Source organism: Mobula hypostoma, chromosome X1 (assembly GCF_963921235.1).
Source record: "Mobula hypostoma chromosome X1, sMobHyp1.1, whole genome shotgun sequence".
Classification (NCBI taxonomy): Eukaryota; Metazoa; Chordata; class Chondrichthyes; order Myliobatiformes; family Myliobatidae; genus Mobula; species Mobula hypostoma.
Window position 1 is genome coordinate 9,588,188 of NC_086128.1, and position 21,957 is coordinate 9,610,144.

Consider the following 21,957-nt stretch of genomic DNA (forward strand, 5'->3'; position numbering starts at 1 on the left):
GGCTGGTGGCACAATGACATCGGCGTCGGACTCTGTAACGGAGGTTCCCGGGTTCGAACACAGTCGGGTCCGCTCCTGAGTACGTTTTCCATCCGTGCCAGGTTGAGTGTCGAGATCGCAACTCGACCTCGTAAAGTAAAGGGAAAAATACCGCGAAATGTCTGTGTGAGGAGTGGCGCCCCACTCAGTCTCCCTCTCTCCTCTCTCTCCTCTCTCTCCGCCTTGTAAAGGCATGAAAAAGACATCTTCCTGCCAACATCGCACATGCACACGCCCAAAAAAAAAGAAATCTGATGGTGGAGGGAAAGAAGCTGTTCCTGAAACGTGTGTCTTCAGGCTCCTATATCTCCTCCTCGATGGTAGCAATGAGAAGAGGTTATGTCCTGGGTGATTTGGGGGGGGGGGCTCCTTAATGATGGATGCTGCATTTTCTGGGAAGGCTAGTACCCAAGATGGAGCTGACTGAGTTTACAACTTCCTGCAGCTTTTTCCAATCCTGTGCAGTACCCCCTCCATACCAGATAGTGATGCAACCAGGTAGAATGCTGTGCGTGGTACATGTGTAGACATTTGCCAGTGCCTTTGGTGACATACCAAATCTCCTCAAACTCCTAATGAAATGTAGCCGCTGTCGTGCATTCTTTGTAACTGCTTCGGTATGTCGGGCCCAGGTTAGATCCTCAGAGATGTTGACACCCAGGAACTTGAAACTGCTCACCCTTTTCACTTCTGATCCCTCAGTGAGGACTGGTGTACGTTCTTTCGACTTTCCCTTCCTGAAGTTCATAATCAATTCCTCAGACTTACTGAGGTTGAGTGCGAGGTTGTTGCTGCAACGCCACTCAACCAGCTGGTCTATCTCACCCCTGTACGCTACCTTGTCACCATCTGAAACTCTGCCAACAACAGTTGCGTCATCAGCAAATTTACAGATGGTGTTTGAGCTATGCCTGGCCTCTTAGTTGTAAGTGAAGAGAAAGTAGAACAGTGAGCTAAGCACACATCCCTGAGGTGCACCAGTGCTGATTGTCTGCAAGGTGGAGATGTTATTTCTGATCCACATAGACTGTGGTCTCTCGGTGAGGAAGCCGAGGATCCAGTTGTAGAGGGAGGTTTTGAAGCTTGTTGATTAGAATTGAGGGTATGATTGTGTTGAATGCTGATATGTAATCAATAGACAATAGCTTAATGTAGTTATTATTGTAATAAGGTGATCCAAGGCAAAGTGGAGAGCCAGTGAGATTGCATCTGCTGTAGATGTTTTGTGGTGATAGGCAAATTGCAGTGAGTCCAGGTCCTTGCTGAGACAGGAGTTGATTCTGGCCATGACCAACCTCTCAAAGCACTTCATCAAACTGGATGTGAGTGCAATAAGGAGAGGTTGGACAAACTAGGATTGTTTTCTCTGGATTGTCTTCTTAGTTATAGACCATCAGATAAATAGTCAGAATTTTTCCCTCAGAGTAGAAATGTCAATTGGTATAGGACATAGATTTAAGATGAGATGGGGAAAGTTTGAAGGAAATGCGTGGGACTTTTTTTTTTTGCTCAGTATCAGTGTCTGGAATGGATTGCCGGGGTGATGGTGAAAACAGATATGATAGAGGTTTTTAAGAGGATTCTAGATATGCACATGAATATGCAGGAAAGAAAGGATATGGATTGTGTACAGGCAGAAGAGATTTAGTTTGACATTTTTGGCACAGGCATTATGAACTGTATCATTCAGAATTGCCAGGATTTTCTGTAGGGCCCTTTGTTCTACCACAGCTCCAGTGTGTCCAGTTTGACTCCTATAACAGAGCCAGCGTTTCTAATTCGTTTATTGAACCTGTTGGCATCACCCATGTTGATTGAAGATTGTACTGGCAACAACAGACTGGTAGAACATGTGAAGAAGAGATCTACATACTCCAAAGGTGTAGAAGCGATTATGGCCCTTCTCTGTGTTGGTGCTCCACTCAAGTCTCATCCAGGTGCACCCCTAGGTACGAGTAGGTCCTCGCCATCAGGGAGCAATGCAGGCTAAGTCTCCCAAAAGTCCATCACCATCTTTCTCTCACTAATGTTGAACTACAGATGATTCAGCTTGTAAAAATCCTGTGGCACTGTTCAGAAAGAATTGGCCAATACTTATACCTCAGCTAATACTGTCAAAGTTGTTTGCATGATCACATACTGTTCTTTGACAAATTCTCCAGTGTATTTCCCAGATCACAATATTTCCAAATGAGGGAATGTGATTGGTTGGAAAGCACCTTGGATTTGTTAGACAGAACCAGGAGGGTTAATGAGAAGGATGTGTCTACATGGAGGTATGAAGGATTTTGATATGGTTCCACATTGCAGTGGGTCATATGGATAAAGTAAGGCAGAGTGGAACATTGGATACAAACTTAGCCAGGTGCAGGAAGCAAGGTATGGTGGATGGCAAGTGGGGATTGGGGAATCAATGAACCTCTGAACTCATTAATATTGTACATAATGTGTTCTCATAATATACTGTAGACATTTATTGACCCCTCATTAACTTTAACTGCCTCCAAGTGACCATAATATGATAGGTTTTAATCTACAATTTGAGAGGGAGAAGGGAAACTCGGAAGTGTCAGTATTACAGTTGAACAAAGGGAACTATGGTGCTATGAGGGAGGAGCTGGCCAAAGTTCAATGGAACAATACCCTAGCAGGGATGACAGTGAAACAGCAATGGCAAGTGTTTCTGGCAATAATGCGGAAGGTGCAGGATCAGTTCATTCCAAAGAGGAAGAAAGATCCTAAGGGAAGTAAGGGGAGGCCGTGGCTGACAAGGGAAGTAATGGACAGTATAAAAATAAAAGAGAAGAAGTATAACATAGCAAAGACGAGTGGGAAGCTGGAGGATTGGGAAACTTTTAAAGAGCGACAGAAGGCAACTAAAAAGGCAATATGAGGAGAAAAAATGAGGTATAAAGGTAAACTAACCAAGAATATAAAGGAGGATAGTAAAAGCTTTAGGTATGTGAAAAGGAAAAAAATAGTTAAGACCAAAATTGGACCCTTGAAGACAGAAGTGGGTGAATTTATTATGGGGAACAAGGAAATGGCAGATGAGTTGAACAGGTACTTTGGACCTGTCTTCACTAGGGAAGGCACAAACAATCTCTCAGATATAATAGTGGCCAAAGGACCTAGGGTAATGGATGAACTGAAGGAAATTTATATTAGGCAGGAAATGGTGTTGGATAGACTGTTGGGTCTGAAGGCTGATAAGTCCCCGGGACCTGATGGTCTGCATCTCAGGGTACTTAAGGAGGTGGCTTTAGAAATCGTGGACACATTGGTAATCATTATCCAATGTTCTATAGATTCAGGATCAGTTCCTGTGGATTGGAGGGTGGCTAATGTTGTCCCTCTCTTCAAAAAGGGAGGAAGAGAGAAAACAGGGAATTATAGACCGGTTAGCCTGATGTCGGTGGTGGGAAAGATGCTGGAGTCAATTATAAAAGATGAAATTACGACACATCTGGATAGCAGTAACAGGATTGGTCCGAGTCAGCATGGATTTATGAAGGGGAAATGGTGCTTGACTAATCTTCTGGAATTTTTTGAGGATGTAACTATGAAAATGGACAAGGGAAAGACAGTGGATGTAGTGTACCTGGACTTTCAGAAAGCCTTTGATTAAGTCCCACATAGGAGATTAGTGGGCAAAATTAGGGCACATGGTATTGGGGGCAGAGTACTGACATGGATTGAAAATTGGCTGGCTGACAGAAAACAAAGAGTAGCTATTAGCGGATCCCTTTCGGAATGGCAGGCGGTGACCAGTGGGGTACCGCAGGGTTCAGTGCTGGGACTGCAGCTGTTTACAACATTAGCAAATTTGCCGATGACACAAAGCTGGGTGGCAGTGTGAAATGTGAGGAGGATGTTATGAGAATGCAGGGTGACTTGGACAGGCTGAGTGAGTGGGCAGATGCATGGCAGATGCAGTTTAATGTGGATAAATGTGAGGTTATCCACTTTGGTGGTAAGAACAGGAAGGCAGATTATTATCTAAATGGAGTCAAGTTAGGAAAAGGGGAAGTACAACAAGATCTAGGTGTTCTTGTACATCAGTCACTGAAAGCAACCATGCAAGTACAGCAGGCAGTGAAGAAAGCTAATGACATGCTGGCCTTCATAACAAGGGGAATTGAGTATAAGAGCAAAGAGGTCCTTCTGCAGCTGTACAGAGCCCTGGTGAGACCACACCTGGAGTACTGTGTGCAGTTTTGGTCTCCAAATTTGAGGAAGGACATTCTTGCTATTGAGGGAGTGTAGCGTAGGTTCACAAGGTTAATTCCTGGGATGGCGGGACTGTCATATGTCGAAAGATTGGAGCGACTGGGCTTGTTTACTCTGGAATTTAGAAGGCTGAGAGGGGATCTTATTGAATCATATAAGATTATTAAGGGATTGGACATGCTGCAGGCAGGAAGCATGTTCCCGCTGATGGGTGAGTCCAGAACCAGAGGCCACAGTTTAAGAATTAGGGGTAGGCCATTTAGAACAGAATTGGGAAAAACTTCTTCACCCAGAGTGGTGGATATATGGAATGCTCTGCCCCAGAAGGCTGTGGAGGCCAAGTCTCTGGATGCTTTCAAGAAAGAGATGGATAGAGCTCTTAAAGATAGCAGAATCAAAGGTTATGGGGATAAGGCAGGAACTGGATACTGATTGTGGATGATCAGCCATGATCACAGTGAATGGCGGTGCTGGCTCGAAGGGCCGAATGGCCTACTCCTGCACCTATTGTCTATTGTCAAATTGAAAATATCATTGCAGATCAGCAAGTGACCATTCTATCGGAGGATGAGGTGAGCAGGGAGAATGACAGAATCATTTTAGGCAATGTCTTGTTCTGAAGCTTTTGATGTATTTTGTAAGTGTGGACCATAGGATCACAGGGAGAACACGCAAGCTCCACACAAAGAGCACCTGGGGTCCGGATTGTACCCGTGTCGCAGAAGCGATGAGGCAGTGGTACTGCTCCTGGCATCCTGGTTCCTTAGAAGAGGGCCTCTATACTCTGATGTTTGAGGAACGAGTGGCAACCTCATTGAGATAAGAATCTGCGGGGATAGCTGCAGCGAGAATGGTTCTCATCAAAGATACTTGCCATCCATTGAAAATCATCTTCTTGCAGCTACCATCAGGCAGTAGGTACAGAAGCCTGAAATCCCACACCACCAGGTTCAAGAATAGCATCTTCCCTTCAATTGACCGGCATAAACCTAATAACACCTCAGCATAGCAACACTAACACTTTATATAAAAGTGGACTTCTTTGTATTCTAAACATGTTCTTTGTTGTACAACTTGTGTATAATTTACGACAGTGCCTCTACTTCCTCAGAATTCTGCAGAGATTCAACATGTCATCAAAAACCTTGGTGAACTTCTATTGATGCGTGGTGGAAAGTGTGCTGACTGACTGCATTACAGCCTGGTATGGGAACACCAATGCTTTTGAGCCTATAAAAGGAAGTGGATTTGGTCCCTCCTAACCGTTGAGCACATCTATATGAACCATTGCCATAGAAAAGCAGCATCCATTAATCAGAGATCCCCACCATCCAGGCCATGCTCTTTTCTCACTACTGCCCTAGAAGGTACAGGAGCCTCAGGACTCACACCACCAGGTTCAAGAACAGTTACTACCCGTCAACCATCAGACTCTTGAACAAAAGGGGATAACTGCACTCATTTCAAGACTCTTCATGCTCGTTATTTCTCGCTATTTATTACTATTTATTTATTATCTGCATTTACATAGTTTGTTGTCCATTGATCCTGTTCATAGTTACTGTTCTATAGATTTGCTAAGTATGCCCGCAGAGAAGGAATCTCAGGGCTGTACGCACTCGGACAATAAATTTTACTTTGAACTTTTCTCCTCGCTGTTTATGATACTATGTGCCTGTGATGCTGCAGTAAGTAAAATTTTCAATAAACTCGGCTTTGACTTTGAGAGGCAGGTTTACAGCGGGACAGAATGGCTGTTACTGGTAACGCCGTTAGTACCAGGGTGAGTTACTGATAATGCTGTCAGTTTCCAGGATGAGTTGCTGGTAATGTCGTTAGTTACCGAGGTGAGTTCCTAATAATGTCGTTGGTTAACGGAGTATGGTATTAGTTACACCGTCAGTGATCGGAGTGGGTTACTAGTTACGTCGTCAGTAACCAGGGTGTGTTATTAATGACGTTAATTATCAACCGGTTCAACTAGCGACGACAGTTCGTCCTCAGCAGACGGGACCGGTAGTGACGTTTGCCGGTAATGATGTTACCGCGCGTCATTGCAGAGGGGGCGGCACCTAGAGACTGAGCTTCGCGGAGCACGAGATAGGTAAGTGGTGGCCTTGGCCTCCCCGGTCACTGGAGGTCGGCCCGCTTTATGGAAGAGACGAGGTTACTTCCCGGGAGGGGCAATCTCCTGTGTCTGGAAGGGGGGGAGAGAGGGGGGATCCCTCCATTGCGGGGGCGAGGGAAAGTGAGGATCCCTCCCCCGCGGGGGAGAGTGATTCCTCCGTTGTGGAGCAGTGGTGATCCTTCCCCGCGGGGTTGCGGGGGGAGAGGGATCTCTCCTTTCTGCAGTTGTAGAGGGTTGAGTGCAGTTTCTCCTCTACAGGAAGTGCTGAGGGGAGGAGCTGGAAGGAGAGTGATCCTTCCTCACCGAGGGGAGAAGGAGGGAGATCCCTCATGGGGAGAGGGGTAATTGGAGTTGTGTATTACCCATTCCACATCCCTCCCTTCGTCGTTCACAGTATTCCAGTGCTGTGGAGATGTGGGTTCACCTTCTTTCTGCTACTTTGTGTAGTCTCATTCTTCGTAGGTAATTAGTAATAGTTTTCAAATCTAACTGCATTTATCCTAGAACTTCTTCGTTGAATGAAGCCCTTTTCAATATAATAGGCCAGCTGTAATATTCTTGTCTTCCCAGTAGGTTAATTTTGTTGTTCATGTAGACCTTCTCTTGGCAAGTTATTTCTTAGATTTTCTAGGTCTTGCGCAAACTTCTTAATAAGGCAGGCGAAATTCAAAGTCACGAGATTCTGCAGATGCTGGAAATCTTGAACACCACACACAAAATGCTGGTGGGTGAGACCCTTTATCGACCCAAGGTGTCAACTGTTTATTTCTCTTCGTAGATGCTACCTGACCTGCTGAGTTCCTCCAGCATTTGATTGGAATTCAGAATGTCAACATTTCTATTACAGCCCATAGGGAAGTGAATTTTGGCTGTTATGTGCAATGTTGTAACAAGTGTTTTCTGGTTAAATTATGCAATGGCATTGCTTTCATTCTACAAAAATTATTATGGTGTTGAAAGGACTATATTCTTTGGTTGCCACTGTAACCAAAGACTAGTCGTGGTAGATGTTTTGTCATGCAGCAAACCAAGGGGAGAGGCTACCCAAGATAAGGCCCTGAAGTACCTTTTCCTTGTGGTGTGAACAGTTTTTGGTGTCATTGTTTGGTAGGAGGTAGTGGTTTTGGGGAATTGCAGATTTATCAGAGTAATGACTGGATTTCAAGGTTTAATTCACACCAATAATTTTTTTCCAAGAAATTTAGAAGATTAAAGGTTTGCAAAATTTGATCTGAAGGTTAGATTGAAGCACTTTCAGTTTGGTGAATTTGGTTCAATTTAATATCAGAGAATGTATACAATATATAATCTGATTTTCTTGTTCTTCACAGACATCCACAAAACAGAAAAAAAATACCCAGAGAATGAATGACAGAAAACATTAGAACCCTAAACCTCCCCTCCCCCCACACACAAGCAGAGGTAAAAGCATCAACCCTCCCTACATTTGCTCCAGCAAAAGCACTCACCCTCCTCCCCCCACCATGCAAGCAATAGCAAATCCCCCAAAGAGACCGTGATCTAAAGTCTGTCAAAAAACTACTGTCCATCCCAACACTTAGACATCTCAGACAGACTCTCTGACTAGCGAGGGAGAGAGAGAGATCACTCCTGCAACAAACTCTGGTACCTCATGGTAGTAAAAGTTAGAGGTGGAGCTGTAACAAGCAAGTTAAGAAACACAGGCAAACTGATGGTAATTAGGAAACCTCTGTTGCACAATGTGATGAAATATCAATTCTGTGGCAGAGTTTTGAATTAATATATTGTGAGATGGACAAAGAGAATACATGGAGGTTATTTGCATGATCTCGTTGGATGCTGGCACCAAAGGGGCTAATTGGCCGATTCCTCTTTCCCTGTTTCTCAGTACTCTATATATTGATAAATTATATAGGTAGCAGATGACACACACACAAAATGCTAGGGGTACTCAGCAGGCGAGGCAGCATGTATGGAAAAGAATACAGTCAACATTTCGGGCTGAGACCCCTTCATGAGTCCTAATGAAGAGTCTTGGCGGAGATGTCGACTGTTTACTCTTTTCCACAGATGCTGCCTGGCCTGCTGAGTTCCTCCAGCAGTTTGTGTAGGCTGCTTGGATTGCCAGCATCTGCAGATTTCCTCGTGTTTGTGTTTGGTAGCAGATGAGTCCACCAGAAGTTCATGTAGACACGTGAATAAGGAGCAGTTGGCCACTGCTCCACCCCGGCTGATTGTAGAATCATCTCTGCGTTCCTATCTACCTGCGGTTACCTTTCACTTGAGTGTTTGTTGGTGGTGGGGGGGGGGGTGGAATGGATATCTCTGCTTCCATCTTCCAGGAAGAGAGTTCCAAAGACTTGCAAGTCTCTAAGAGAAGAGATTTCACTTTTGTTGTTTTAAATGAGAGATTTTTAAATAGTGACCCCCCCCCCCCAGATTCTAGATGGCACAGTGAGAAGAAACGCCTTCCCTACATTTACGCTGTCCCAAGCTTCAAGAGCTTGTATTTATCAGATGTTACTACTTATTTTTTAAAGTCCAGCTGATACAAGCCAAATCTGTATCAGCTTCCTAAAGTTTATTTGAGCTGTTTTGAATGTATTAACATCTTTCTTCAAATAAGGAGTCCAGGACTACACAGTACACCAGATGTCGTCTCACCAGTGCCAATTGTAATCAGAGCTAATCTTCATACTCTGTATCCAATTCCCCAAGTGGTATGTGATAAAATAACATTACAGCTCCTCCCCAAATTCTCATGGGCTTCTGTTCCTGTGAACTGCTTGAAATCCAAAATGCTTGCAAATCAGAAGTGCGGCCGCAAACTAAGTTCTTGGATGACAGCCCCATAGCAACCAGCAAATTCATCCTACCTATCTCTCAAATTTCACTCGTATGTATAGACAGCTGTATGTGAGCTGGTGCAGGCCTGTGTTTGCTTTCCCAATTACTCGCTGTCCCTGCATGTACCTGTCTTTTACCAATCATGAACCAGGACACCCAAATCCTGCTGCATCTCAGCTCTACAATCTGTCACAACTTGATAATTTTATTTTTCTTGCTAGATAGTCAACTTCACATTTTCCTCTTCACCAGATCTTTGCCCACTCACTTAACCCCTTGTGGCCACATATTCTTTTCACATATCTGTGTCATCAACAGATTGGATTCCTTCATCCATATTATGTACATAGATTGTCATGTAAAACTTGAGGACCCAGCACTGATCCCTCTGGCACTCTGCTGTTACATCTTACCAATTACAAACCCCATTTCCAGAAAAGTTGGGATATTTTCCAAAATGCAATAAAAACAAAAAGCTGTGATATGTTAATTCACGTGAACCTTTATTTAACTGACAAAAGTACAAAGATTTTCAGTAGTTTTACTGACCAGCTTAATTGTATTTTGTAAACATACACAAATTTAGAATTTGATGGCTGCAACACACTCAACAAAAGTTGGGACAGAGTTAAGATAAGATTGAAAAGTGCACAGAATATTCAAGTAACACCGGTTTGGAAGACTCCACATTAAGCAGGCTAATTGGTAGCAGATGAGGAATCATGACTGGGTATAAAAGTAGCGTCCATCAAAGGCTCAGTCTTTACAAGCAAGGATGGGTCATGGCTCACCCCTTTGTGCCAAAATTCGTGAGAGAATTGTTAGTTCAAAAGGAACATTTTTCAACGCAAGATTGCAGAGAATTTAGGTCTTTCAACATCTACAGTACATAATATTGTGAAAAGATTCAGAGACATCTCAGTGCGTAAAGGGCAAGGTCGGAAACCACTGTTGAATGCGCGTGATCTTCGAGCCCTCAGGCGGCACTGCCTAAGAAACCATCATGCTACTGTGACAATTATAGCCACCTGGGCTCAGGAGTACTTCGGAAAACCATTGTCACTCAACACAGTCCATCGCTGCATCCAGAAATGCAACTTGAAACTGTATTACGCAAGGAGGAAGCCATACATCAACTCTATGCAGAAACGCCGGCGAGTTCTCTGGGCCCGAGCTCATCTCAGATGGACCGAAAGACTGTGGAACCGTGTGCTGTGGTCAGATGAGTCCACATTTCAGCTAGTTTTTGGAAAAAAACAGGCGTCGAGTTCTCCGTGCCAAAGATGAAAACGACCATCCAGATTGTTATCAGCGAAAGGTGCAAAAGCCAGCATCTGTGATGGTATGGGGGTGCATCAGTGCCCACGGCATGGGTGAGTTGCACGTATGTGAAGGTATCGTTGACTCTGAGGCGTATATTAGGATTTTATGTTGCCATCAAGGCGACGTCTCTTCCCGGGACGTCCATGCTTATTTCAGCAGGACAATACCAGACCACATTCTGCACGGGCTACAACAGCGTGGCTTTGTAGACACAGAGTGCGTGTGCTTGACTGGCCTGCTGCCAGTCCAGATCTATCTCCTATTGAAAATGTATGGCCCATCATGAAGAGGAGAATCAGACAACGGAGACCACGGACTGTTGAGCAGCTGAAGTCTTATATCAAGCAAGAATGGACAAAATTTCCAATTGCAAATCTACTACAATTAGTATCCTCAGTTCCAAAACGATTAAAAAGTGTTATTAAAAGGAAAGGTGATGTAACACAATGGTAAACATGCCTCTGTCCCAACTTTTGTTGAGTGTGTTGCAGCCATCAAATTCTAAATTTGTGTATGTTTACAAAATACAATTAAGTTGGTCAGTAAAACTATTGAAAATCTTTTCTTTGTACTTTTGTCAGTTAAATAAAGGTTCACCTGAATTCACATATCAGATTATTGTTTTTATTGCATTTTGGAAAATATCCCAACTTTTCTGGAAACGGGGTTTGTAGAAAAAGGCTACTGATTGCTGTAGCCAGCCAATTATCTTGCACTACAGCATAAGCTTTTATTTTCTGCAATAATCTTTAATGTGGTGCTTTATCCAGTGCCTTCCTGAAATCTTAGTACTGATTCATTTTCATTCACGGTGCATGTTATATTTCTTCAAATAATCAATAAATTAATTAAACGTGTCTTCATTTTCCAAAAGACGTGTGTTTAGCCAACTGGTTTGTAATTTCCTGCTTTGTGTCTGTATTAAAATATAACAGAACCTTTCTTCAATCCAACACATACAAAATGCTGGAGGAACTCAGCAGGCCAGGCAGCACCTATGGAAAAGACTACAGTCTATGTTTCAGGTCGAGACCCTTCGGTAGGAGGTCCTGATAGAGGTTTACAAGACTTTGAGAGGCAGAGGTAGAGTAAACAGAGAATATCTGTTACCCAAGGTTGAAATAACTAGAGGACAGGTATTGAAGGTGAGAGGGGTAAGGTTCAAAAGGGTGAGAGGGGTAAGTTTTTGTGCTCGGAGTGATGGATGCCTGGAATGCGCTACCTGCTATGGTGGTAGAGGCAAATACATTGGAGGCTTTTAAGAGACGTTTGGATAGGCACATGGATATAAGGAAGATGGAGGGATATGGACATGGTGTAGGTAGGAGGGATTAGTGTTTGAGTGTTTTTGATTTGCTTTTTCGCCGGTTCAGCACAACATTGTGAACTGAATGGCCAGCTCCTGTGCTGCACTGGTTTATGGTTTATGTATTCTGACTTTTCCCACCCTCCATATCCTTTACCAGCCCATCAAATCTATTTGTCCTCTCCTCCTTCTCCATACTCCTTAATACTTGTATCATCTCACATCTCCATCTCTAGCAGCCACCTTTGTTTTCTTCAGAAAGAAACAAAAAATTTCATTTGAAGGAGCTCTGTAATTTTTAAAAATGCTGGAAACATGCCAGGTCAGGCAGTATGTGCACAGGGAGGAACAGAAATTAACATTTTGGCTTGAATACACTTTGTCAGTTCAAATTGGGGAGATGAGAGTAGGGTTTGGTGTCCAGTGGGGTGAAGTAGTATTTTAATGCTGTACCCTTTGTGTGGAGTTTGGGGCCAGTCAATTCCTACTGTCTGGAGCACTGAGAGGCTGTAACATTGTTGCATTGCTTTATAGTTGATACTCGGAAAAGTCTCAGCACCGAAGATCAATCCAAGCATATCATAAGACTAAAGGGCAGCCTAGAGCAGAATCTGGGCTTTGGGATGAAAAGTGTGCTGTTTGTGGCAGAGGTTCATCTTGTGGGGTAGGGCATTCTACCAATATCTCAAAGCTAATTGATGATGTGGACACTATGAAAAATTGTTCTCGGGCAAGTTTTATGAAAAAAAGTGCACTGGAAAATCCCTTTTCAGGTTTAACTAACTGGACAGAAGGTCAATGTAATATGTTAGCTTTCAACTTCTATCCCCTTCCATTCCAGTCCTGATAAAGCAACCCGACCTAAAACGTTGACTCTTTATTCCTCTCCATAGATGCTCCCTGAAAGGCTGAGTTCCTCTAGTGCTTTGTGTGTGTTACGTTTGTCTTTTCAAAAAGCCTTGTGCTGCTTTCCCCATGATTATAGTTGCACAAAACTGGAATTTGTAGGATTCGATCAAGGGCTGGCTAATGGACAGAATGCAATAAGCTGCGTTTGCATTGACTGGAATGCCACAAAGATCACAGTGCCTGTGCCTCTGTTAGAATCAAAGTCCCATGCTTCGTTGATGAAATTGGGGAAATAAATTGCAAGAACTCATGGTGCAAAGGGAAGAGTGGATAAAAAAGTTGCAAATGGATTGTAGAGAAATATGCTTTTAAAAAGCTGACAGTCGTGGAAGCAAGTACTATATAAGTCCTCATCACAAAGGGATTGGAATGCTGCCGTCAGCAAGCTTTCTAGGGCTTTGGGGTACCACCTCGAATGCATAAGGGTTGTGCTATCTTTAAGGACTAATGAGAACTTTCTTTTCAGTGTTGCCAATCTTTGGAATAATCTATTCCGAGTGACTCCAGGTGTTCACCCATGGAGTTTATTCAATACTGAAATCAAAACATTTTTGGATACCTATCAAGGGATTTGGGCTTGCTTGAGGGCAAAGAGTAAGATAGGCGAACAGCTGTGTTCTTTCTAAGTGGTTTGAGAGAACATATGGTGTTTGTTACTACGTTGAGGCCATCTGATTTGTCATTTAGTATATCGCTTGGAGTTACTTTAATGCACTGTGTGTGGTGTGAGGAGAATCCAAATTAAGCCAGTGACTTTTAAAAGTGCTTGTTTGGCACTCTTATTGAACCCAAGTTTATCCTGAGCTTTGCCAGCTGCACTAACTACCAGCCCTTGGCTTGCACGTTATATAGGACAAAATTGCATGTATTAACTTTGAAACCCATGGTATCTACATTTTGTGCTGTAATTTTGAATGTTACTTCCTTTATGTTGCTGTTATTTGGAGCTCGCTGTAGCACTTAGAGGACAGCAGCAGTTCAACTGAATATATCTTTGGCATTCATTGTCTATGACTGAAACAACTGATAAAACACATAAATTTGGCTTGACACTCCTTCATTTAATTCTGTCGTGAAATTGAATCACTGAATCCCTGCCGTGAAGTACCAGTATTAGTGCTGACTCAGGAACAGTTGTTTTCCTGTGCCTTGTTGCATATTGAGAAGCAGCTGTTGATTGGCCCTGATCCAAGAGAGCAAGCACTTCAATTAGTATCCCAGCAGCAAGGCTTGAGGCCTAATGCAGGGGTCCTCAACCTTTTTTGCACCACAGACCGGTTTAATATTGACAATATTCTTGTGGACTGGCCAATTGGGGGGGGGGGGGCTCGGGGGTGTTAATCACAACTGGAATATAGGTGATAAGTCACTTATAAGTGGCTAATACACTCAATTTCATTTCTAAAGAGGTTTATCTCTTCAAATTTAATATTAAACACAGCGTGTATTTTCCTCACATGAATATAGTGATAAGTCAATCATAATGGATCCCAAACCTCCAGGCCATGGACCGATACATTGCCGCAAAGAATGCAGTAGTACAGCGGTGACCGGAACGCACACAACACATCTTTAAGAAAAAAGCCGAAATAAACAAGCTAATTGATTAGGTGCTGCCCGGCACGTAAATGTTGGCGCAGATCAGAGGCAACGCAATCGGCAATGATTATCGTTTCATATCACCAAATCGTATCGTTTCCTCGTGGCCTGGTAGCACATGCTTTGCGACCCGGTAGTTGGGGACCACTGGCCTAAGGGACTGATCTGTCTTTCAGAGTCTGCCAGTTGTAGAATGGTGAGAGGCACAAGAGATTTGGCAGATACTGGAAATCTAGAGCAACACACACACAAAATGCTGGAGGAGCTCAGCAAGTCAGGATTGATAAAAGGTTGCAGCCCAAAACATCAACTGCTTATTCCCTCCATAGAGGCTGCCTGACTTGCTGAGTTCCTCCAGCATTTTGGGGAGTGCCGTGAACTGGGAAGAGCAGATAATGGTGAATTGGCAAGTGAAGCAAAGATTCTCGTTGATCCTGCCTTGTGCCTTGTTGACCTTTTAAACTCTGTTCAGTCAGTTGTTGACGCTAAATGCAATAATTAGGCTGCCTTTTGTTTGACAATGTGGCTAAACACCATCTCCAATTCCAATTTGGCCCAAATCACTGCACAAGCCCTTTCACTGAATTGTTGATTTTAGCATCTTATTATGCAAAGTTCAAAGTAAATTGATTATCAAAAGGACATATATGTCACATATACAACCCTGAGATTTGTTTTCTTGTAGGCATTCATGGTAAATACAAAGAAGCACAATAGAATTAATGAAAAACTGCATACAAAGACAACCAATGTGCAAAGGAGAACTACCTGTACAAATACAAAGAAAGAAAAGAAAGAAACAAAATAATAATAAATAAATTTGCAATAAACATCGAGAACATGAGAATGAGTCCCTAGGTGGTGGAATCAGTTCAGTGTTGAGATTAGTGAAGTTGAGCCTGATGGTTGAGGGGTAATAACTACCTGAATCTAGTGGTGTGGGTCCTGAGGCTCCTGTACCACCTTCCTGATGGCAGCAGTGAGAAGAAACCATGGCCTGTGTGGTGGGGGTTCCTGATGATGGATGCTGCTTTCCTGCAACAACTCTCCGTGTAGATATGCTGAATGGTGGGGAGAGCTTTTTCTGTGATTGAATAAGCCATATCCCCTACTTTTTGTAGGATTTTCCTTTCAAGGACATTGGTGTTTCCATACTAGACTGTGATTCGACCAGACAATATACTCTCCACTGCTCATCTATAGAAGTTTGTCTAAGTTTTAGATGTCATGCTGAATCTTTGCAAGCTTATAAGAAAGCAGAGGCACTGCTGTACCTTCTTGTAATGGCATTTACGAGCTGGACCCAGGACCGATCCTCTGAAATGATAACACCAAGGAACTTAAAGTTGCTGATCCCCAATGAGGACTGGCTCATGGACCTCCGGTTTCCTCCTCCTGTAGTCAATTATCAGCCTCTTTGTCCTGCTGATGTTGAGTGAGAGGTTGTTGTTCTGATACCACTCAGCCAGATGCTCAATCTCCCTCCAAATGCTGATTCATCACCATCCGAAAAATGGCATCTGCTGTTGACCTATTGTGATGGTAGGCAAATTAGGATGGATTCAAGTCGCTCCTCAGGTAGGAGTTGATATGTTTCATCACCAACCTCTCAAAACACTTCATCACAATGGATGTAAGTGCGACTGGACGATAGTCAGTCGGGCAGGTTGCCAGTGGGCACCAGTATAATTGAAGCAGATGGGTATCTCAGAATGCCCATTTACAATTGTTTGCAGACTATATTTCATACATCATGTTAAAGATTATGTTGCACAGATTTTGCCCAAAGTGCCCTCTATTATTATCGTATCCATAGAAACTTCTTTTCAGAACACTGCTGTTCAATGCAGTCTCGAGGGATACAAACTGGCTGGAGAGGTTTGGCTATTCAATGACTTTGCTCCTTTGGTTATACCAGGAGCTCAGAATGACTTGCTTTCACTCCAGTTCTGTAGTTTCCAAAGTGGTGGATAAGGGTAGTGTGGGAGCCATAGATGCTGCCCCAATTGGTGTATGCTGTTGTTTATACTGGGTTTTTGCATGCTTCTGATGTATGAATTTAGTGGTTCACACTTTCCAGCACCTTGGCATAAACTATTATTGTCTATTTCATGAGCACAATGGGCATGACATCTCTGCCGAGTGGAGCTGACTGGGTGAAACGTGACTTGCCACTGGGACTGTTCACCTGGGAAAGGCCACTAAACTGGTTTTGCTTATCCTGCCAGTGGATTTGGAGGGTTTTTCAAAGACAGTGTTGCTGGTACCTCTCATTTACTTTGAGAAGCTTGCTGTAAGCAACCCAAGCATCAGGAACATTGAGGTGGGCAGGAATCATTGCTGTCTGATAGACCATGAGTTTTGTGTTCATCTTGAGGCCTTGATAAGTTAAATCTACTTTTCGTCAGACTGCCACAGACTGTATTGGCACACCGAAGGGGATGGTGGATTTCATCATCATCGGTGTCTGCCATTGCTGAGAGGTGGCTTGAGTGGTCCATGCTTTCCAGGGTCATCTTGTGGGCCTTTATTGTTGGAGGTCTTTGAATGTTGGAGGTAGAAAGAAAAGAATAGATATTTACATGCAACATGTGACTTTGATGCTCCATAACACTCAAGGGCCATTGGCAAGCCAGGGAGTGGCATTATTCAGCTGCACGAGAGCCCTCGGGAAGAAGCTGTTTTTCAGTCTTACTGTCTTGGCTGAGATGTTCCTGTATCTCCTACCAGATGGCAGGAGACTGAACACACAATGCCCAGGATGGGGTGGGTACGAGTGCGCTGTAGGCATCGAGAGTTGCAGATCGTCTCTAGGTCCTGTAGTTGAGTTCCAGTGATGTGCTGAGCCATCCTAATCACCCGTTGGAGTGCTTTGTGATTGGTCTTGCTGAAGCTGGAGTACCACACTGTCAATCCATATGACAGTATGCTCTCTGTCACACATTGATAAAAGTTAGCCAGCAATTTTGGGGGTAGATTTGCTCTCCTTAAGCACCTCAGGTAGTATAGAAAGTGGGTAAAAAATTTACTGCACTAACCAGGAATATGTAATTGCTCCTGCTCATGATTCTATGTTGGTAGTAAGCTAGCAAGAAGTAGAAAAACATGCAGTAAGAGTTTCTAGTGCAAGATTCAGTGATAGAGACATACAGCACTGAAACAGGCCCTTCAGCCCATCATGTCCATGCTGACTCTACCCATCTGCACTCATCTCATGTGCATGAATTGTGCCTAAATCTTTCGACGTCGTGCCTATTAAAGTGCCCATCTATGAATGTTTCTTTGTGTACCTGGTTCCAGCATCTCCTCTGGCAGCATGTTCCAGATATCCACCACTGTTTATGTAAACAAAAAGCCTTCCCCCTTAGATCACCTTTAAAACTCTTTCACCTCACCTTAAACCTATGCCCTCTGTGCTTTCATACCTCTATCCATGGGGAAAAGATCCTGACTATTCTATCCTATCAATGCCTCTAATAATTTTATATACCTCTATCAAGCTGCCCCTTGGCCTCCTTGTCTCCAGGCAAAACAAGTCCAATCTATCCAATCTCTCCCCATAACTTCAATCCCTCAGTCCTCCAGTCCAGGCAGTATCTTGGCAAATCTCCAATGCAAGTATAAACGTTAAAAAAGGAGTGAGCAGCATGAGTAAATGTTGCTCCTTAAAAACTATAATTAATGGGGAATAAGAAAATGGCAGATATACTAAGGGAAATAATCTTGAAAATAGAGACAGTCTGTTGATGAGGAATGTCACAATGCCCTTCACTAAAGAATCATTGAAGTGTAAAGTTTGCTTTCCTAAGTGACCTTCAGTTAGTGAGTTCTTGAAAATTTCCAAACTCTGAATGATGTTTCATTATGTAGGAATGTTAAGGGCTACTGAACTAAGTCGAAGTCAAAGATGAGTGTATTGAAGCAACACACACAAAATGCTGGAGGAACTCAGCAGGTCAGGCAGCATTTATGCAAAAAAAAAAGTACAGTTGACGTTTCAGGCTGAGACCCTTCAGCAGGACTGGAGGGAAAGAAATGATATGTGCCCCAGTACGTATATGCAAGGGTGCAATAAAAAACTTACTTACAGCAGCATCAGGGGTACAGGGTATCAGATGCACAACATTCACAAGAAAAACAAATTAAAGCAACAAAATGAACCGTCTTTACGTGAAAGAACATAATTAGAACAAAAAACAGTCCATTTTAGTGCAGAAGTGATCAGAGTGGTCATAATGTTGTTAAACTGTAGTAATTAGGGTTTTGCTGGTGGGTTTAATAACAATGATTGAAAGGAAGTAACTGGTTTTGAACCTGTAAGTGGGTTTACAGTGTAGATCAGTCACGGTCTAATTGAATGGTATGATAGGCTTCAGGGTCTGAGTACCTTCTACAGGAAGGAGGAAGTGGATCAGAAGAGTCGGTTTTTGTACACTTATTCCTTATTCTATTTATCTGCAGGCTGAAGCACCATGCGGCTCTACCTTCTGTTTCTTCTCCTCCTCGTGCAGGGCTGTAGCCTTTCTGTTGGTAATTTTGATGACTTTGATGACACAGATGACATTGTAGAATACGACGACAATGACTTTGCAGAGTTTGAAGACACAACTGACGATGCCACCGAGGAGGTCCTGCAAAAAGTCACGACTGTACAAGATGACGAGGAGGAGGCGACTGTGGAACTGGAGGAGCAGGATGATAATCAGGATTTTGAGGATCCAGATATAGTTGGAGTAAGTGTTGCACCACTCCATGGCCAGCTAATGGTTACATCTTCATCTAGGGTAGGAGTGGAGACCACAAGTTTTTCCACAAGTCTGTCTGAGCCACTTGGTCTTCTATGATGAGAACTGGCAGAGTTTTGTGAGCAGTACTGTCGAATGGAGATCAGGAACTCAGCTTTCTGCCTAAAACAACACCCCAGGTATTTTTATCCACATTAACTACGTGGACCAATCCCATCTATCCCTACAATACACAAACAGTTGTTGGTTTCCTTTTCATGAACACTTTCAACAGTGGCTTGTGTCAAAGAATTATATATGTTGCAAAAAAAACATCTTAACTGCATTAATACGACCAATCAAAGTTAAATATAAGGGAAACCATTTAGATGAAAGTTGAGTAATATGGTCTATTAATGGTAAAAAGTTAGTCTTAAATAAATCTTTATGTTTACAAGTAATTTTAATCCCAAGATATGAAAAGTAATTATTAATCAATTTAAATGGAAATTTATAATATAAGGGAAGATGTTTATTAATCGGAAAAAGTTCACTCTTACTAAGATTTAATTTATAACCTGAGAAAAGACCAAATTGTGCTAATAACTCTAAAACAGCAGGAATGGATCTCTCAGGATTAGAAATATATAAAAGTAAATCATCAGCATAGAGTGATAATTTATGGGACTTTAATCCCCGAGTTATCCCAGTAATATTTAAAGATTCTCGAATAGCAATTGCAAGAGGTTCTAATGCAATATCAAATAATAGGGGACTAAGAGGACAGCCTTGTCGAGTACCACGAAAGAGAGGAAAAAAAGGTGAGTTTAAGGAGTTAGTACGAACCGAGGCTACAGGGGAGTAATATAACAGTTTAATCCAGGATATAAATTTCAAGCTAAAATTAAACATTTCAAGCACCTTAAATAAATAAGGCCATTCTACTCTATCAAAAGCTTTCTCGGCATCTAAAGAAATAACACACTCAGGAACATTTTGTGAGGGAGTATAAACGATATTTAACAATGTACGAATATTATAAAAAGAGTAACGACCTTTAATAAAACCCGTTTGGTCTTCCGAAATAATAGAAGGAAGTACTTTTTCTAGTCTATTTGCTAATAACTTAGAAAAAACTTTAGAATCAACATTTAATAAAGATATTGGTCTATAAGATGCACATTGAGCAGGGTCTTTATCCTTCTTTAGTATTAAAGAAATTGATGCTCTATTAAAAGATTCCGGAAGTTTACCAAGTTTCAAAGAAGCCTCAAAAACCTTATAGAGCCAAGGAATCAATAAAGAAGCAAAACATTTATAAAATTCAACGGTAAACCCATCAGGGCCAGGAGCTTTCCCCAGATTCATAGAAAAAATAACATTCTTAATCTCATCCATTGTAATGGAAGTATCTAATAAAGAAGACATATCCTGTGAAATCAGAGGGAAGTCTAACTTATCTAAAAAATCATTCATATATTTAGAATCTCGAGGAGACTCTGATTGGTATAAAGAAGAATAAAAATCACAAAAGGTTTGATTAATCCCCACATGATCCAATATCAATCGATCATTTTGGTTATAAATCTGATTGATTTGAGATTTAACATAATTAGATTTCAATTGATTAGCCAGCAGCTTGCCAATTTTATCACTGTGAACATAAAAATCACTTCTTGTTTTCTTTAATTGGTTTACAATCGAGGACGAGAGTAGTAAACTGTGTTCCATTTGAAGTTCAGTTCTTTGTTTGTATAGCTCCTCAGAAGGAGCCATAACATATTTCTTATCAATTTCTTTAATCTTGTCCACAATTACCATCTCCTCCTGCTTCTGTTTCTTCCTCAAAGCAACGGAATACGAAATAATCTGACCCCGAATATAGGCTTTAAAAGTGTCCCAAAGAGTGTTAACCGAAATATCTTCTGTATGGTTAATTGTAAAAAAAAGCTCAATCTGTTCATTCATAAAATTAACAAAGTCCGAGTCCTGAAGCAACAGCGAATTAAAACGCCATTGTCTATTGTTTGGTATATTGGCCATAATTTTAATAGAAAGCTTAAGTGGAGCATGATCCGAAATGGTTATAGAATCATAATCACATTTAATCACTGAAGGAATGAGACGAGAATCAATGAAAAAATAATCAATTCTTGAATAGGAATGATGAACATGTAAAAAGAAGGAAAAATCTTTTTCCTGAGGATGCAGAAAACGCCAAATGTCCGTCGACCCAGAATCAGAAAGGAAAAAATTAATCAAATTTGCAGATTTATTAGGTAAAGTCCGTAAAGGAGCCGAACGGTCCAAAGCTGGAGATAAACAGGTATTAAGATCTCCGCCCCAAATCAATGAAAACTCGTTCAAATTCGGAAACTGATCAAACAATGATTTATAAAATTCCGGACAATCCATATTAGGAGCATAAACATTAACCAAAACTACTTTTTTATTAAATAATAAACCACTAACCAATAAAAATCTACCATTCGGATCAGAGATAATATCCTGTTGTATAAAAGTAACTGAGGAGTCTATAAAAATAGAGACGCCTCGAATCTTAGCATTGGAGTTCGAATGAAATTGTTGTCCCTTCCAAAATTTGAAAAAACGTAGTCTGTCCCCCCTCCGTACATGGGTCTCTTGTAAAAATAAAATTTGTGCTTTAAGTCTCCGGAACACTTTAAAAACTTTTTTCCTTTTAATAGGATGATTAAGACCATTAGTATTCCAGGAGACAAAATAAATAATAGACTCCATAAATCCTAAAGTCAACCCATAACAAGGAGGATTGACAATAGGCGCGACCCACAGACCCGGAGAGGAAACAGAACATACAAAAGATACCGGGGAAAAGGACGTAACCAATA

At 42.0% G+C, this 21,957-nt stretch overlaps 2 protein-coding genes across 2 annotated transcripts in view; both read left to right on the top strand.

Annotated features, from left to right (window-relative positions):
- map3k3 (mitogen-activated protein kinase kinase kinase 3) overlaps window positions 1-6,115 on the top strand; it is a 188,224-nt gene extending 182,109 nt beyond the window's left edge. The window contains exon 17 of the mRNA XM_063037293.1: window positions 5,381-6,115. Coding sequence (XP_062893363.1) covers window position 5,381 — 1 coding nt within the window. The 3' untranslated portion in view covers window positions 5,382-6,115. The remainder of the gene's footprint in view (window positions 1-5,380) is intronic.
- A 177-nt stretch (window positions 6,116-6,292) lies between these two features.
- Window positions 6,293-21,957, top strand: part of ccdc47 (coiled-coil domain containing 47) — a 54,743-nt gene continuing 39,078 nt past the window's right edge. Inside the window, exons 1-2 of the mRNA XM_063037298.1 lie at window positions 6,293-6,373; window positions 18,825-19,096. Coding sequence (XP_062893368.1) covers window positions 18,836-19,096 — 261 coding nt within the window. The 5' untranslated portion in view covers window positions 6,293-6,373; window positions 18,825-18,835. The remainder of the gene's footprint in view (window positions 6,374-18,824; window positions 19,097-21,957) is intronic.